Raw genomic sequence first — 18511 nt, forward strand, 5'->3', positions numbered from 1 at the left:
ACTTGCATTTACCAGAAAATAACAATTCTGAAGCATCTTTACTTAGTTCTCTGCATTGTGCCATTCCTCTGTTATTCCTCTTGGAAATGTATGTCCCTACACAGTCTGACACCCGGCACTGATTGGACAGTGTCAGTATGGCATCTGCACCATGATTATTACAATCTGGTTGGTTGCTATACTTAGGGGTTGTCCGGTTTCAGCAAATTAGTGTTATTTTTGGTATAATTAAACCTTATACAATTTTCCAATATACTTTCTGTATTCATTTCTTATGGTTTTCAAGATCTGTTTGTTGTTATTCCGTAGGAACATTCATTGTTTACTTTCCAGCGGATACAATTCTGTTTATTGTCATGTGATAGACACACAGGTGCAGGGCTCGTTACAGTTAGGTTATGTTCACACTGAGTTTTTTGCAGGCAGATTTTGATCTGCCTGCACGCCGTTTGCCACATTTTTTTCATCAGTTTTCGCCCGCGGACATTGAGCACCGCAGGCATAAAACGCAGCGAAATACGCTTTCTCTGCCTCCCATTGATGTCAATGGGAGGTCAGAGACGTAAACGCCCAAAGATAGGGCATGTCGCTTCTTTTTCTTGCGAGACGGTTTTTCCGCTCGCGAAAAAAACAAACGCCTCCGCCTCCCATTGAACTCAATGGGAGGTATTTTCGGCCGTTTTTTGTTACGTTTTCCAAAGCGGTTCTTCATCAAAAAACTGTGTGTGAACTGGCCCTTAGGCTATGTTCACACGCTAAAGTAAAAACGGCTGTAAAATACGGAGCTGTTTTCAAGAGAAAACAGCCTCTTATTTTCAGCCGTTTTTAAATCATCAAATGTTTTTTGATGCGTATTTTGGAGCCGTTTTTGCTATTGACACAATGAAAAACGGCTCAAGAAGTGACATGAAAAAAAACGCCCCGTCGGAACGAAACACCGTTTTTCCCATTGAAATCAATAGGCAGATGGTTGGAGGCGTTCAGCTTCCGTTTTTCGAGGCGTTTACGTTTACCCTAACAGTTTGTGTATCAGAGCTGTGTGTCCATCACAAGACCATGGACAGAATTTCGTCCACTGGAAGTACATAATAAATGTTCCTACTGAATGATGACAACAAGCAGAGTTCTTTAAAACCATGAGGAATTAATACAGAAAGTATATTGGAAAATTGTATAACTTTTAATTATCCAAAAAATACCATTAATTTACTGAAACTGGACAACGCCTTTACAATACAAGTTTTCTAGCTTTATTCCATCTATTTAGTCTGGTCTTTCACAGGGTTTAGACACGGTAAAATTCACCTCCTCTGAGCTTGATTAAATAAACCCCCCACAATCACAACTGACAACATTGCAGCCATACTGTACATGCCAAGGTCTACAGACCGGAGACAGAATACTCACTCACTACATTTATGTAGCACTAATCTCTCTGTTCTACTGTAACTGAGAACATCAAGAATTGGAAATATGGAATCCAAGGTCCAGTCAGAGCTACTGATTTGTTCTGTTGATAAAATACATAGATCAGTTAGTGTAGAAATGCTCCTTTGTCATGTTATATATTGTAGATTATAAAATAGCATTTTCACAACTTGAAACATCTAGGCGCATGTATAAGTGATCGCAGTTTCTTGTTAGTAAAATAGTGCAGAATTTACCGGACATGCTCCAAATTCACGAAATAGTCCCCAGTTGTATGTGTATCTGATGTAAGTGCTAGAATTTGGAGCACGCTCATTGGAGTCTAAATTACTACACAAAAGTTGCACACACCTATATGTAGCTAATACTTCATTACACCAGAAACAGCTGTGACATCCATTATTTAATACCTTTTACATAACTGATCCCAACTGGCAGGGCCTTTTCAGGTTCTGAACTTAGCAGATAGTATTTGACAGCTTGAAAGATGTCTCCATCTCCATGGCAGGTCTCTGCGAGTTGTGAGCATTCTTCCATACTTGGCAAATTACACTGTAAATACATGTTTGGATAGCTGTAAACAATTTTGAATATATATATATATTTCTGCAGCATGTTGTCTGTAGATACGTTGCTGTAGAGATGCATTTTTTTTCCTTTGCAATGTAACCCTAGCGAGCAAGTTGTCATTAAAGCTGCCCATATACATTAGATATATTTTGGGGTATTCTGACAATCTAATGTGTTGGCAGACAGTGGAAACTAAGATTGGGTATGTTGGATTTCACCAAGTGTCTGACAGCGTCTGGTCTTCGTCTCTCCCTGTTAAATAACTATGAACACTCTGCCGGCAATTTTTTTTTGTTAAGCTACGCCTCTAACTGTACCCAATCCCATCCCATCCCATACACATCGAGTTCAACCTACACAGTATCCCATAGTCCTTTCCCACAGTATAATGCCCCCCAAACAGTATAGTGGCCCATTGTACCCCTACACAGAATAACATCCCGTAACTGCCCCATACACACATTATAATGCTCCCATAGCTGCCCCCACACAGTATAATACCCCCATAGTGCCCCCACACAGTATAATACCCCCATAGTACCTATCACACAAGTGCCCCCACACAGTATAATGCCCCATAGTACCTATCACACAAGTGCCCCCACACAGTATAATGCCCCACAGCTGCCCTCATACAGTGTAATGCCCCCACAGCTGCCCCCATTATAATGCCCCCATAGTGCATATTAAAAATATAATAAATACTCACCTAACCCTGTTCCCACGACGATTGGAGAAGATCCCTCTGGTCTGTTCGGCTCGTCGCAGACAGGTTTAGATGTGACCGATAACAGCTGAATCCTGTGTGTCAGAGACATGCAGGACCTGCTGCCACCGAGGCCGTCAGTCCTGTAGATCTGACAGATTCTTTCAGCGCAAGATACAGCTTCTATGTATCCAGGATACATAAAAGCTGCATCTCAAAATGTAAACATTTTATAAATAAAAAAACTTAGTGACCAGCCCATTTTAGGCCCTAATGACCAAGCTATTTTATTCGTTTTTCTATAGTCGCATTCAAAGAGCTATAATTTTTTTATTTTTTCGTCTACATAGCTGTGTGAGGACTTGTTTTTTGCGGGATTATTTGTACTTTTTAATAGCACCATTTTTGGGTACATAAAAATTTTTTATTAACTTTTATTAACTTTTTTTGGGGGGATTATAAAAAAAACCTGAAATTCCGCCATTGTTCTATGCGTTTTTAAATTGACGCCGTTCACTATGCAACGTAAATAACATGTTACCCTTATTCTATGGGTCGGTACGATTACGGCGATACCACATATGTAGAGGTTTTTTATGTTTTACGACTTTTGCACAATAAAAACACTTTTGAACTAAAATTATTTGTTTTTGCATCGTCGTTTTCCAAGAGCCGTAACTTTTTTTATTTTTCCATCAATGTAGTGATTTTTTGGGCTTGTTTTCTGCGGGACGAGACGTAGTTTTGATTGGTACTGTTTTGGGGTGCATGGGACTTATTGATTCATTTTTATTATGACTTTTTTGGGGGGCAATGGAAAAAAAATAGCAATTTCGCCATTGTTTTTTGCGTTTTTTTTTTACGGCGTTCACCTTGCGGTTTAAATGACATATTAACTTTATTAATGGAGACATTACGGTCGCGGCGATACCACATATGTGTACTTTTTTTTTTTTTTTACACTTTTACTAAATAAAACCACTTTTTATGGAAAAAAATGGTTTTATTTATTTTTTTACTGTAGCTTTTATTATTAATCTTTATTTCACATTTATTATTTATTTCATTAGTCCCACTGGTGGACTTTACTGTGTGATGTTCAGATCGCTGATATAATGCTCTGGTATACTTCGTATACAAGAGCATTATTGCCTGTCAGTGTAAATCTGACAGGCAATCTGTTAGGACGTGCCTCCGGCGTGTCCTAACAGGCATATGTCCAGGGCAGACCTGGGGGCTTTTATCAAGCCCCCGGCTGCCATGACACCCCATCGGAGACCTGCGATTGCATTCGCAGGCCGCCAATGGGTGACAGAGGGAGCTCACTCCCTTTGTAAACAAAGTTAAATGCCGCGGTCGCTATTAACGGCGGAATTTAACGGGTTAAACGGCCGCGATCTAAGTAAACTTCGATCGCAGGCGTTTGAGCAGGAGCTCAGCTGTCATCAGACAGCAGAGCCCCGGCACCAGCCTGCACGGGAGACCCGTGCAGGACTTAGACTAGGCGAACGTTAAAAGGCGTCAGCCTAGCCTAAGGCCCCTTAGTGACCAACGTAAAAAGGCGTATTGGTGGTCACTAAGGGGTTAAAAACGTAAACACCATGATACATTGTTTAATTAAAAAAAAATAATAATAATTGTTCAAAGGTTTACATAGCCTTTAAAGAGGCTCTGTCACCAGATTATCAAATCCCTATCTCCTATTGCATGTGATCGGAGCTGCAATGTAGATAACAGTAACGAGTTTTTTTTTAAAAAAAACGATAATTTTTGGCTAAGTTATGAGCAATTTTATATTTATGCAAATGAGCCTTTCTAATGGACAACTGGGCGTGTTCTCTCTTATTTCCAACTGGGCGTGTATTGTGTTTTTAGCAACTGGGCGTGTATTGTGGTTTTAGCAACTGGGCGTGTTTACTTGTTTCACTGCACAATCACTCTGTGCTGTGGATCATGCTGGGCTGGAACAATGAGAAGTGTAAGACACTGATTAGTCACTGATTGGTCAGCATCATACACTCCTCTGTACAACACCCAGTTGGTAAAAAGTAAAAAAACACGCCCAGTTGTCCATTGAGAAACTCATTGTAACGACGGGGGTAGGGAAAAGAACAAGTGAGCCCTAATCTACCCGCCACTCTGTCCCTGCCTACTTGCAATGACCCGCCCTAGGCGACGGGGTACAACTGGGCGGCGGTCCCTACACTCAGTAAGTGCACGAGACAAAAATACAAGGGAATACAAAGCAAAGGGAAAGGGGCAGTTGCCCACGGCAACACCGTGAGCAACCAGAGTGGTGAACGAGCCAAGTCAAACCAGGAGAGCACGAGGTACCAAACGCAGAGCAGGAGAGTAGTCAGTAAGCCAGGGTCAGTATGGAGCAGGCTCAAATAGTAGGAGCTGTAGCTGGGCCAGGAAACCACACAGAAAGAATCACAAGCAAAGAGGAACAGGAAAGGCAGGTATAAATAGACAGAGGGCAGAGCTAGCTGAGTCTGGACCGGCTGCGATAGGCTCTCCCACTCCTAAGCCTGCCAGCCTGAGTGGTGGAAGCTGGAGTCAGTCTCAGAGACATAGACTCAGGTGAAGACTTATTATCTATGGGCGTTAACCCCGAAGCTGTGCATGGCAGATCCTTTACACTCATTAGCATAAATCTAAACTAGCTCATAACTTGCTAAAAAATGATCGTTTTTCAAAATAAAAACCACTGCTGTTATCTACATTACAGCGCTGATCAGACTATGTAGGAGATAGTCAAGTTATAATCTGGTGACAGAGCCTCTTTAAGGCCTCTTTCACACAGCACTATTTTTGCCAGTTTTTTTGCATCAGTATTTGGAAGCCAAAACTAGGATTGGAACTTACACAGAGAAGAAGTATAATGGAAAGATTTGCACCTCTTTTGTGGTTTGGATCCACTCCTGGTTTTGTCTTCCAAATACTGATCCAAAATACTGACCACAATACTGTCGTGTGAAAATGCTAAATATTAACCAAAATACTGCTGTGTGAAAGAGGTTGTGTTCACACTTCGCAGTCAATTTGCGTTTTTTGCTGCAAAAAAACCGGCCACAATTGTGTTTTGACCATGACATGTGAATACATAACATTACGTAACTTCTCACATAGTATATACTCCGTTTTTACATTATCCGTATACAGATGTATAGAGAATCATATTATTATTAGTATTATATATACATTGTATAGATGCTCATCATTTATACACATGGATGCTATCATTTTGTAAAAAAAAAAAAAAAAAAAACTAAAGCAAATCACTCAGTGTTTTGTCTATAGTATTAATTAGCAAAATAGAGTTTCATACAATTTCTATTGATGAAGTTATGTAAATGACTTTTGCCAAAAATAATTATCAGGCAATAGAACATTAGCATGATTTTATTGGTATGTATCATGCATAATGTCTTATAATATCTAATAATAATTGCTGATGCCATGCTGATAATATCAGTAAAGCAGAAAATTCTGGAACATACTTTGCTATGTAGGTCATTAATCTCCGCAGTGCATCCTGGGTAAAATGCGCACAGCTTGACTAAGAAGAGATCATTGTCTGGTATCATTCTGAGAAGATCTGTTGCCAAGTCCCTGTAAAAAAATAAATTCTGCTCACATACATTTTATCAGCAGGGTTCACAAACCGAGCATTCCTCTTCACAGCTATATATATATATATATATATATATATATATATATATATATATATATATATATATACACACACACACTACCGTTCAAATGTTTAGGGTCACTTAGAAATGTCCTTATTTTTGAAAGAACAGCACAGTTTTTTTCAATGAAGACAACATTAAATTAATCAGAAATACACTCTATACATTGTTAATGTGCTAAATGACTATTCTAGCTGCAAACGTCTGGTTTTTAATGCAATATCTACATAGGTGTATAGAGGCCCATTTCCAGCAACCATCACTCCAGTGTTCTAATGGTACATTGTATTTGCTACCTGTGTTAGAAGGCTAATGGATGATTAGAAAACACTTGAAAACCCTTGTGCAATTATGTTATCACCGCTGTAAACAGTTTTGCTGTTTAGAGGAGCTATAAAACTGACCTTCTTTTGAGCTAGTTGAGAATCTGGAGCATTACATTTAAACTCTCAAAATGGCTAGAAAAAGAGAGCTTTCATGTGAAACTCGACAGTCTTCTTGTTCTTAGAAATGAAGGCTATTCCATGCGAGAAATTGCCAAGAAACTGAAGATTTCCTACAACGGTGTGTACTACTCCCTTCAGAGGACAGCACAAACAGGCTCTAACCAGAGTAGAAAGAGAAGTGGGAGGCCCCGCTGCACAACTGAGCAACAAGACAAGTACATTAGAGTCTCTTGTTTGAGAAATAGACGCCTCACAGGTCCTCAACTGGCAGCTTCATTAAATAGTACCCGCAAAACGCCAGTGTCAACGTCTACAGTGAAGAGGCGACTCTGGGATGCTGGCCTTCAGGGCAGAGTGGCAAAGAAAAAGCCATATCTGAGACTGGCTAATAAAAGGAAAAGATTAATATGGGCAAAAACACACAGACATTGGACAGAGGAAGATTGTAAAAAAGTGTTATGGACAGACGAATCGAAGTTTGAGGTGTTTGGATCACACAGAAGAACATTTGTGAGACGCAGAACAACTGAAAAGATGCTGGAAGAGTGCCTGACGCCATCTGTCAAGCATGGTGGAGGTAATGTGATGGTCTGGGGTTGCTTTGGTGCTGGTAAAGAGTGAGATTTGTACAAGGTAAAAGGGATTTTGAATAAGGAAGGCTATCACTCCATTTTGCAACGCCATGCCAAACCCTGTGGACAGCGCTTGATTGGAGCCAATTTCATCCTACAACAGGACAATGACCCAAAGCACACCTCCAAATTATGCAAGAACTATTTAGGGAAGAAGCAGGCAGCTGGTATTCTATATGTAATGGAGTGGCCAGCGCAGTCACCAGATCTCAACCCCATAGAGCTGTTGTGGGAGCAGCTTGACCGTATGGTACGCAAGAAGTGCCCATCAAGCCAATCCAACTTGTGGGAGGGGCTTCTGGAAGCATGGGGTGAAATTTCTCCCGATTACCTCAGCAAATTAACAGCTAGAATGCCAATGGTCTGCAATGCTGTAATTGCTGCAAATGGAGCATTCTTTGACGAAAGCAAAGTTTGAAGGAGAAAATTATTATTTGAAATAAAAATCATTATTTCTAACCTTGTCAATGTCTTGACCATATTTTCTAGTCATTTTGCAACTCATTTGATAAATATAAGTGTGAGTTTTCATGGAAAACACAAAATTGTTTGGGTGACCCCCAAACTTTTGAACGGTAGTGTATATATATATATATATATATATATAAATATATGACGACATGCGAGATGTACACATATAGATTTTATTCACACCACATTTATGCCTTAGGTCAAATGTAATTTTTATTCTAATATACTGCAAAAAAGGAGATAATTTTATACTAACTGTACACATTTTAACAAAAACAAGGTATACAGTTGTATATAGTTGCTCTCTAGTTAATAGATCATGTCAAGTGTTTTTCCTTTTTTTTTTCTTTAGACTGTCTCAAATGTATACCGTGCAAACCTATAAAAAAAATATATACTTTTTGTGGTTCTGACGACCGCGGTAGCCTATGCTTTCAAATGTATGGCAAATGCTTTTGGATATGTTACAGTATACGTCTGTATATATGATTTGGCAAAGAGATGTATACTGTATGTCTGACGTAAACTAAAACATGGTAACATCTATGAAACACACTCTTACAAACAAACAAACTAAAAAAAAAAAAACACAGTTGGACTAATTTGAAAAATAAAAGAAAAATATCCTAGCATGATGGCTTAGGACTGAAACACAATGGGGCAGAGTTTCTAAGACAGGCGTTTCATACGAGAGTCTTAGCTTTCTGCTCCGCTGGAGTAAGATGCAAGAGATTTTTAGGTTTTAGGAGGCACACACCTATTTTTAAATGTGTTGCGGCAGTGCACCATACATCGGACATAAAATAAATGTAAAAAATGATATTCACCTCACCCCTCTGGCATTCTGTGGCTAACACAAGACCTGACCTCGATGTGATCCGATGGAGGGGTTAGTCTGATGGGGGCGGTTGAGGTGGACAAGGTATGGGCCTTTACCTTGCTACGCCCCATAGAGTGAAATCTAGCTGGCCGAAATTTCTACTATAAGTTTTGCCACTTTTCTGGTGTCAATTATAATACATTTGTTGGGCTACCTTTCAGTAAGTCATGCCACCTTTTCACAAAAGTTGCAAATTGGCAAAACTGGCATACAAACCTTTATAAATTCCCCCCTAATGCATCTAGAGCTGAACTGGAACAAAGTGGTGCGTGTGTATGGGGGTGATGGTTAAGTGGGGGTTTGGCAGTGTTAGACCCACCCAGACCGCTTCCTTAATGATTTAGCATCGGGTTTATGAAGCATTCTACCCGATCAAGGAGGCATTTATGTGACTGTTTAAGGGGCTCTCTTATTTAGACAACCTTATGATCACCCGACAATGTGCTGATTGTGGAGGAACCTGCTGACCTATTACTCTGAATATTCACAATTAACCTTAAGACCCTGAGACCACAGTAACATTCAGTGTTAAAGGCTATGTCCATCTTTGTAACCATTTTTTATTTTACTAATGCATCTGAATTGAAACATGAAGCAACATTGCAAGTTGTATCTACAACTCCTAAGTGTCTCCATGGTAACAGACTACAAACAAACTCTATGTAATCGGATCTTGTAGTCATCCTCCCTTTTATTTGTCCCCTACTTCCTGCTACTATAGCTTTGGTAGGGGCTTATGGCTACAGTTTCTGAAAACACACCTGACTGCAGAAGGGGAAGGTGAGGGTAGGTAAAAAAAAATGTAATGTCAGACAACTAAGAAATTATATTGTACAATTCTGCTCACATTTATAAAAGCTATTGCAAATAAAACAGCAGCGTCCTTCGGACAAAGTTCAAACGTCCAACAATATGGCTGGAATAGCTACGGATAAACAGGCGCTGACTTGTAATTCTAATAGCATTTTGTTACCAACAAATCGTGAAATGGTTGCATAAAATTATAAGATGAGATAAGGTTTATTTAAAAGAAAAGTGACAACTGTGATGTATATTTTTGTTACACGAAGATAGGTTAATTGTTGAATGATACATAAACTGGTTGTGATCGTAGCCTCCTCTACCTTGTAGTACCCGAGATGGTTCATTAGTAGACGCTAAGTAACAATGTGTATACCTGTATCCAGGAGACGGAAAGCTAAAGGAAAAATATAACATTACTACATATAACAGAAAGAGTTCACAAATTTATTAGAAAACTTTTTATCAATACATTTGGATAAATGAGCAACATAGGCCACAAAGGACAAACAGTTGGTTTTGACATTACTATCCCTTGTTTTATGCTATCTGTGAACTTCTGTCATACAACGTGTGCCGTTCTTTCACCTCATGCATTTTTCATCACAATAATCTATCTATATATCATCATAAAACACAACAACTAGAACATGCTGGGAGTTTAAAAAAGAAAAAAAAAACAATCAATATAAAAACACCTAAAAACAGACGTAGACATTTTCTCACACACTTAAAAGTGCACATAGTTTTCAAGATTTATTAACTTTGCTAAATTGAGACATAAGCGGGTGTTTCTACTTATTTTATTTGGTACAGGGGCCGGATTATTTTTTTTATTTTTGTATTTTTTTTGAGCTCTTAAATATATTTTTTTTATTCATTTTTCAAAAGCATACAATAAGGATTATACGTTCAATTAGTTCAGTATAAACAATCAAGAAGTAAAAAAGGGAAGAGAAAGGTAAGGAAGGAGAAGAGCAAAAAAAAAAAAAAGAGACGCAAAGAATACCTGAGTACTTAAATACAGATATGGTCAATATCAGTGACCAAAAAGCAATTAGTAAATTGAAAGGACGGTTAGAATCTTCATAAATCCAGACAACCAATCATACTATACATTAACATCTAAGACACAGAGTACCAAAAGAGGCTATAAGGAAGTAATAGCCTGATACCGGGTCCACGGCAACCAGAGAGCTATATGTGAACGACCTCCTGGGTATCTGGCACAGTACAACTGTTCCATCTTACAAGAGTGAGTCACTTCATTAATCACTTCCCGTTTTGAGGGGGTAAAAGGCAATTTCCAATGTCGGGCAATGATTAATCTCGTGGCAAGAATGATATGACTAACAACCACTATCAGATCTCTTGGGATATAATTCATTCCCAAGAAACACAAAGCCAGGGATGGCTCCGGAGGAATCACATGGGTAGTGACCGTATGAATCAACGTAAAAACGGAATACCATAACGGTTGAATTACCGGACAGGACCACCACATGTGGAAGTAAGTCCCCTTAAGCCCACAATGCCTCCAACAGGACTCCGGATAATATTTATCCATTTGAGTAAACCTAACAGGAGTGAAATACCAACGAAGGAACAATTTCTGCGCCAACTCCCAGTGGTTAATACCATGTGATACCCTCCTTACCCAAGAAAGAGCATGCTTCCAATCAGGTAAGGAGAACTGGACTTCAAAGTCTCTCTCCCAGATTAGCATGTGGGAAGATTTATCTAATGAAACAGGTTCAAAAAAGGAATTATAAAATGTGGATATATTCCCCCAGAACTCCTAGATGACGCCGAGAAAAAAACCAAAGGCAACCTTAGGAAAAGTATAGGAAACTATATCTATAGACTGGGGCTGGATTATAAAGAGTGGCCATTATGTTGGGATCTTTGAGTTTACAGAATTGCCCACTTCAAAGTCTGGACTGTTACTAGGAAGCTTCGCGCCAGTTGTTTGTGGCGCAGCCTGGTATCTGATTTTTACTAAGACAATGAGACCCATTCAGAATATGATACAGTTAAAGGAATAGTAACAATAAGGTCAACATATTGCTTCTAATCATTGGTTAATATTTGTTCATGAAAATGTGAATGACAAACACCCACTCTAGATCTAGAAGGACACAGTCAATCTGTAATACATACCATGTGGTTACAGTCATGCATTTTCTTGCAAGGAGTTCTAGCGCATATTGAGTTGCTTGTACCGCACCCTCTCCAATAACTGTGCCCACACATACTGCCAGTTCCAACTCATTTCCACGGATGAGATTGGCCATGGCTAGCTTGAATAAAACAAAAAGACATGTAACTTACTTACATTTGTTAAACTTGCATTATGTTACACACACTAGTATGCTCCTGGAGGAAGACTTGTCTCATTGATGTCTCAATGGGTTCCAAGGGCACCTGCAGGAAATGTGATTCCCCTGCAGTTGCTCTTCTTTGACTTTACATCAATTAGTGAAAGTATTGCTGAACCTAGTTCACACCACTTCATTCATATTCACTATCTGTGCAGTCCTGCAGCTACAGCTGCCGTAAGCGTCTCTGTTTTATTCTGTGAATGAAGAGAGCTGACCACTGTTGCAATATTAGCATCCTGTCCCTCATTCACAGAATACAGGCCTATTTGGCAGATGGGAGTCGTGAGGAAATGCTGTTACCCAGCCCTATTACATGAGTCATGCCTAATTGTAAAGAGCATGATTTGGGTAATAGTATATTATGCAATTTTTAGTAAAGTAGCTTTAGGGTAGGAGCACACACAGCGTATTCTGGACGGATACACTGAGTCAAGCTGCGCAGCGTATCCGCCCTGAACACCGCAGGGAATACCGTCCGAAAACCCGCACCACGCTGTGGTGTGTTTTTTTCAGGCATAAATTCCACTGTCTAAATTATCGCACATACTTACCCCCTCTCGCCTCTGACGTCCGCTCCGGCCCCCCTGGATGAAGTTGCAGGCCATGTGACAGCGGTCACATGGCCTGCAGAAGTCACATGGTCTGCAATGTCATCCAGGGAGGCCGGACTGGAGAAGAAGCATGGTACTCTGGGTATGTCTAACTTTTTTTTTTTTTTTATTATTTGGGATTTTTGCGGCGGAAACACTTTGATTCCGCCGCAAATATCGCAACACACACCACTTTGTTGCGGGTTTAAGCACCCCATTGAATTCAATGGGAAAACCCACAACAGAAGAGCTGCGACTCCGCAGCAATAATTGACATGCGGAGGTTGAAGAAACGGCACCGCAGGTCAATTTCTGTGCGTTTTTTAGGCTGCATTACTCCGCAGTGTGGGGACGAGATTTCTTGAAATCTCACCCACACTGCTGCTACTGTAAATGCTGCGAATTAATTCATTTCGGAAAAAACGCAGTGTTTACGCTGTGTCTGTTTGTACCCTAAAGGTTGTGTTCCACTTTAAATCTAACCTGGTGACAGGCCTCAGTGATGACTTCACTGTGTGTTGAGAGATTGGCCGACTTCACTGATTTAGGCCTGATTTTTGTGTCCGCAAAAAACTGACACGTTTGTCATGCGTTGCAGTTCCGTGTGCCATCCGTGTGTGTTCCGTGTGTGTTCCGTGTGGCATCAGTTGGTGATGTTTGCTTATGAACACATTTATTTATTTTTACTTAATTTCATTAAAACATCGGCTGTCACACGGACCCATGCAGTTCAATGGGGCCATTCAGACATGCAGTGTTTTTCATGCAGCGTGTTTCCGTTGCGTGAAACTCACTGCATGTCCTATTCTCATGCGTTTTTGCGCATCACGCACCTATTGAAGTCAAAGGGTGCGTGAAAATCACGGACAGCACGTGGACACACATCCGTGTGGTATCCGTAATTCACGCACAAGTTCATAAGAAATTAAGTGAAAAAAAACAAAGAAATGTGTTCATAAACAAACATCAGCAACTGATGCCACGCAGAACACACCCGGGTGCCACACGGAACTGCAATGCATGACGAACGTGTCCGTTTTTTGTGGACACAAAACGGATGCGTTTGTGTGAATCAGGCCTTACTTGGTCTGTCAGTAGGTGCAAAACTACAATATGAAAACTTACTTCAATGTTATCCACTGCTAAATGACAGCAAGCTGCAAGCACAGCCCGACCATCCTGGAAATACCACTCCGCCAGCTCTGCACTGACGCGATGAAGAAGTCTGCACATGGACAATTAAAGAAACTTATGTCAAGATGATCCCCAGCAAAGCCACTTGCCAAGAAACACACTCTATGTGATAAAAGTATTGAAAGGTTTAGCTCAGTTCAAGGCTTACTCATTGTAGTCTTCTATGTTGTTGCCATGGGTTGGAGATACAGTAGTGACTGAAACGTGATTGGACTGTATATTTCCTTCACAAGCTGCCTAAAAGTAAGTAACTCAGTAGAAATTATACAAGAAGATGGGACTAAGAAATGTAAATAGTTTTAAGTGTTTAATATGACTGAATACAAATCTGGTTTGAAACTGATTTTGCCCAATAAGGGTAAGTTCACACAGGGCGAGTTAGCTGCGTAAAAACACACCGCATATCTGCTCTGAATTCTGGCCGAAAAACCCCTTCCGAATTGTGGTGCACGTTTTTGGCCGGAATGTCTGCTGCGAAAAACTGCAAGTAAAAAAAAAGTTCCATACTTACCCATAGCCATGGCAATATGTTCCTCTTCCGTCCTGTAGCCCGGCCTCCTGGGATGACGTTTCAGCCCATGTGACCTCTGAAGCCTGTGACTGGCTGCAGCGGTCACGATGGGTGAAACGTCATCCTAGGAGGCTGGCCTGGACGAAGAAGTACAGAATTCTGGGTAAGGCCAGATTTACACGAGCGTGTGCGTTTTGCGCGCGCAAAAAAACTGCATTTTGCGCGCACAAAAGGCACTTAACAACTCCGTGTGTCATCACCATATAATGCACGGCTGCGCCATCACTATGCCATCATTATGACACTCTGTATGTTTGTAAACAGAAAAGCACGTGGTGCTTTTCTGTTTTCATTCATACTTTTTACTGCTGTTGCGCGAATCACGCGCATCCCACGGAAGTGCTTCCGTGTGCTATGCGTGATTTTCACGCACCCATTGACTTCAATGGGTGCGTGATGCGCGAATAACGCACAGATATAGGACATGTCGTGCGTTTCACGCAGCGGACACACGCTGCGCAAAAATCACTGACTGTCTGCACGGCCCCATAGGCTAACATAGGTCCGTTCGAGACGCGTGAAAATCATGCGCGTTGCACGGACGTATTACACGTTCGTGTAAATCCGCCCTCAGTATAACATTTATTTATTTTTTTCACTGCAAAAATCACAACATCTATTTGTTGCGGGTTTTACCTCCTCATTGAATTCAATGGGGAAAACCTGCAACAAAAAAGCAGCGATTACGCAAACACAATTGACATGCTGCGGATTAAAAAACACCACACGTCAATTTCTGATCAGTTATTCCGCTTATCATTTACGCAGCGTGTGGATGAGATTTGTTCGAATCTCATACACTCTTCTGCTACTGTATTCTGCTACGGATTTTCCGCAACAAAATCCGTTGTTGAAAATCTGCTGTATTTACGCTACGTGTGAACCCGGCCTAAATGATAAATGATCACAGTTTGCAGTCTGTAAGATAATCACTCATTGCCTATATGTCCACATCCAAACGCCATATCTTGGAATAATACATTCTAAGGCCATTTTCACACAGCAGTATTTTGGTCAGTATTTTGTTTCAGTATTTGGAAGCCAAAACCAGAGTAGAACCTCCACAGAGAAAGTATAATGGAAAGATTTGCACCCCTTCTGTGTTTTGGATCCACTCCTGGTTTTGGCTTCCAAATCCTGACCAAAATACTGTAGTGTGAAAATGGCCTAAAAGAGTGAATATTTTTTTTATATATACCTCAGCCGGTTTATTTTTTTTTTCTTTTTGCAGCGTAGATGGGGTTTTCTTATTGTTCCAAAACAGGACTAGCATCTTTTAATTTTGTTAAAGTTTTATATAGGGAAAAATGGGCAGGAATATGAAAAAATGCTAATTTTATTCTATTTTTCCTTTTGCAATTCCATGTGATTTGTGATTTATTTATTTTTATACAAAAATAATTCTCTCTCCTGTGTATAACAATACAAAATATGTGTATATTGCTTAACTTACATTGCCGTTGTAATGCCCGAGAACAAACATATCTATTTTTTCCTAGGGTGTGTCTCGCACTAAGGCCCCATGCACACAAACGTGCTTTTGCGGCCGCAATTCCCCCGAAAATCCACAGGAGAATTGCGGCCCTGTTCATTTCTATGGGGCCATGCACATGACCGTGGTTTCCACGGTCCGTTCATGGCCCAGGAGCCTGGACCGCAGAAAGAACGGGCATGTTCTGCGTTCCAGGCTCATAGAAAATAATGGACGCGGCCATGTGCATGGCCCGCGGGTGACACTCCGTGGCCGGCCGACCCGAAAATCATGGCCGTGCACATGGCTACGGTCGTGTGCATGAGGCCTTAGCAGGTATATGAGAGGATCAGATTTATCAAAACTGGCGCGAAGGAACAATGGAGCAGTTGCTAACGAAAACCAACCATGTTGCAGCTTTTAATTTAAAGAGAGGCCCGGAACAATGACATTTTGAATCTGATTGGTTGCTATGGGCAATGGCTTTCCTTTTCATTTGCACTAGTTTTGCTAAATTTCTCCTAATATATTTGTTATCTATGGTTTTTCACGGGGCTGCAGATAAATAATCCTACCACATTTTTGTGAGTTATTATTGGGCATAGATAAATGACAGTCCACTATATCTGTATCTAATAGGAAGCAATGACTCCAGTTATATAGAAGATTTTAATACCTGTGCCACAAGTAAAGCCTCTTTGAGTTGCCCTCTGGAAGTAAAGAAATTGATCAGTTTTTTCACGTCGCCCGTGGCTATACAGTATGGAATCACATCATCATTTTCCTCCTCAATAAGCTGACTTGCTCTTCTGAAATGAAACACAATTTGTCATTTAGCATGAAAAGTCATCCACACGATCAGCACCTAGCGCTGCGAAATATCAGGAAGCGACAGCGTCCGACATCAAGTTATTCACAGGTAGGCAGCATGATGGCCTAGTGGCAAGCGTGGTTGTCTGGGTCTCAATCTGACCATGGGCAACATCTGACTTGAGGTTTGTATGTTTTACCCATGTCTGCCTAGGTTTCCTTAGAGTTTTCTGGCTTACTCTCACTTAACCCCTTAAGGACCAAGCCTATTTTGCCGTTAATTTTCGGCTATTGTTTATCGCAGGTTTTATTTACGTTTAAATTAATGGAGTTTTTTTTTTTACATTGTTTACCATGCAGTTTAAATAATGTGGCATCTTTATTATACGGTTCGTTACGATTGTACTTTTGCAAAATAAAACCACAAAATAAATCATCATGACCCCCGGACAAGATTTCAAAAAGTGGGGAAAACTGTATGATATAACAGACGTGGAAAAACGTAGAGATGGGGCTGATTGATTTTCGTAAACATATTGTTAACAAGAGATGGAGAGAAACTCACTTGAAAACCATACCCCAGTCGATCTATGCATTTACAATGCCCCCTTCAGTGGCCAATCCAGGCAGGATGACTTCCTGTCCGAGATGTCAAGCTGCCGCACTGATATGTAACCACGGGTTTTGGACTTGTTCAAACATACAAACATTTTGGAAGGAAGTCATCTCATTGTTAGGCCGGATTTACACTAGCGTGTGCGTTTTGCGCGCGCAAAAGGTACTTAACAGCTCCGTGTGTCAGTCGCGTATGATGCGTGGCTGCGTGATTTTCACGCAGCCACCATCATTATGACACTCTGTTTGTATGTTTGTAAACAGAAAAGCACGTGGTGCTTTTCTGTTTTCATTCATAGTTTGACAGCTGTTGCGTGATGCGCGAACAACGCACAAATATAAGACATGTCGTGAGTTTTACGCAGCGGACACGCTGCGTGAAACTCACGGGCTGTCTGCACGGCCCCATAGACTAACATAGGTGCGTGCGAGGCGTATATCACGTTCGTCTGAATAAGCCCTTACAATTAATAAGTAGCTTTACAAGGGATTTGGGTCCGCTGGAGGTTCTCTTTCAGGTAACACGAGATGATGAGTTAGATGACACCGCAGGGGTACATCTCCCTCATATGGCACACGCTGTATTGATGGTAGCTAAACAATTTATTTTTCAAAATTGGATATCGGCAAACATCCCTAATCTAAATATAGTAATACAAAAACTATTTTATCTAGAGGGGGTAGGGATCATAAACCACAAAGATTTACAAGGAAAAAAATTATTATGGAAGTGGAAGTTATTTCTCACACATCACTTCTCCACATCGGAACAAGTTCAAATTATGAACCCGTTCATGGGTACTCCATTTTATTAAACTTTATTCTATTATTAATTAAGTCCCACTAGGGGACTTAAAAATAAAATAAATAAATAAATGTAAAAATAAAAATACCCGAAATTTTCCCTGATACCGGCCATTACAAGGCTCCTACAGTGATCGCTTGGGTAAAGCTTCTGTGGCAGTGTGATCACGTGCGTCAGTTTGCCTTAACTAAAGTCATTCTACGACATACTGTACATTTACATCATTTTGCAGGAAGGGGTTCAAAAACATACTGATAAGTTATCTGGCTTCCAATGAAATTAGCTCTAGTGTGTCTGAGATTGGGAAATTAAAATGAGAGCTGCACAGGGGAAAGTGACTATTTTTTTCTGTTTTTTGGGCCTGCACATTACCGTTGCCCTTCCGTTTAGGGCTTCCGTCTGAGGTTTCCATCGGGTTAACCCCTGAACGGAAAGGCAAACG

At 40.5% G+C, this 18511-nt stretch overlaps 1 protein-coding gene across 5 annotated transcripts in view; it reads right to left on the reverse strand.

Annotated features, from left to right (window-relative positions):
• Window positions 1-18511, reverse strand: part of WDR17 (WD repeat domain 17) — a 128466-nt gene that overhangs the window by 11974 nt on the left and 97981 nt on the right. For 4 of the 5 annotated variants that reach the window (XM_075860237.1, XM_075860238.1, XM_075860235.1 and 1 more), the window contains 8 exons: window positions 16516-16648; window positions 13946-14034; window positions 13729-13828; window positions 11793-11932; window positions 10009-10029; window positions 6208-6319; window positions 1839-1980; window positions 1408-1510 (listed from right to left, as the gene is read on the reverse strand). In XM_075860237.1, coding sequence (XP_075716352.1) covers window positions 1408-1510; window positions 1839-1980; window positions 6208-6319; window positions 10009-10029; window positions 11793-11932; window positions 13729-13828; window positions 13946-14034; window positions 16516-16648 — 840 coding nt within the window. The remainder of the gene's footprint in view (window positions 1-1407; window positions 1511-1838; window positions 1981-6207; window positions 6320-10008; window positions 10030-11792; window positions 11933-13728; window positions 13829-13945; window positions 14035-16515; window positions 16649-18511) is intronic. The other variant, XM_075860236.1, reaches the window with a different exon arrangement.

Source organism: Rhinoderma darwinii, chromosome 1, assembly GCF_050947455.1.
Source record: "Rhinoderma darwinii isolate aRhiDar2 chromosome 1, aRhiDar2.hap1, whole genome shotgun sequence".
Classification (NCBI taxonomy): domain Eukaryota; kingdom Metazoa; phylum Chordata; class Amphibia; order Anura; family Rhinodermatidae; genus Rhinoderma; species Rhinoderma darwinii.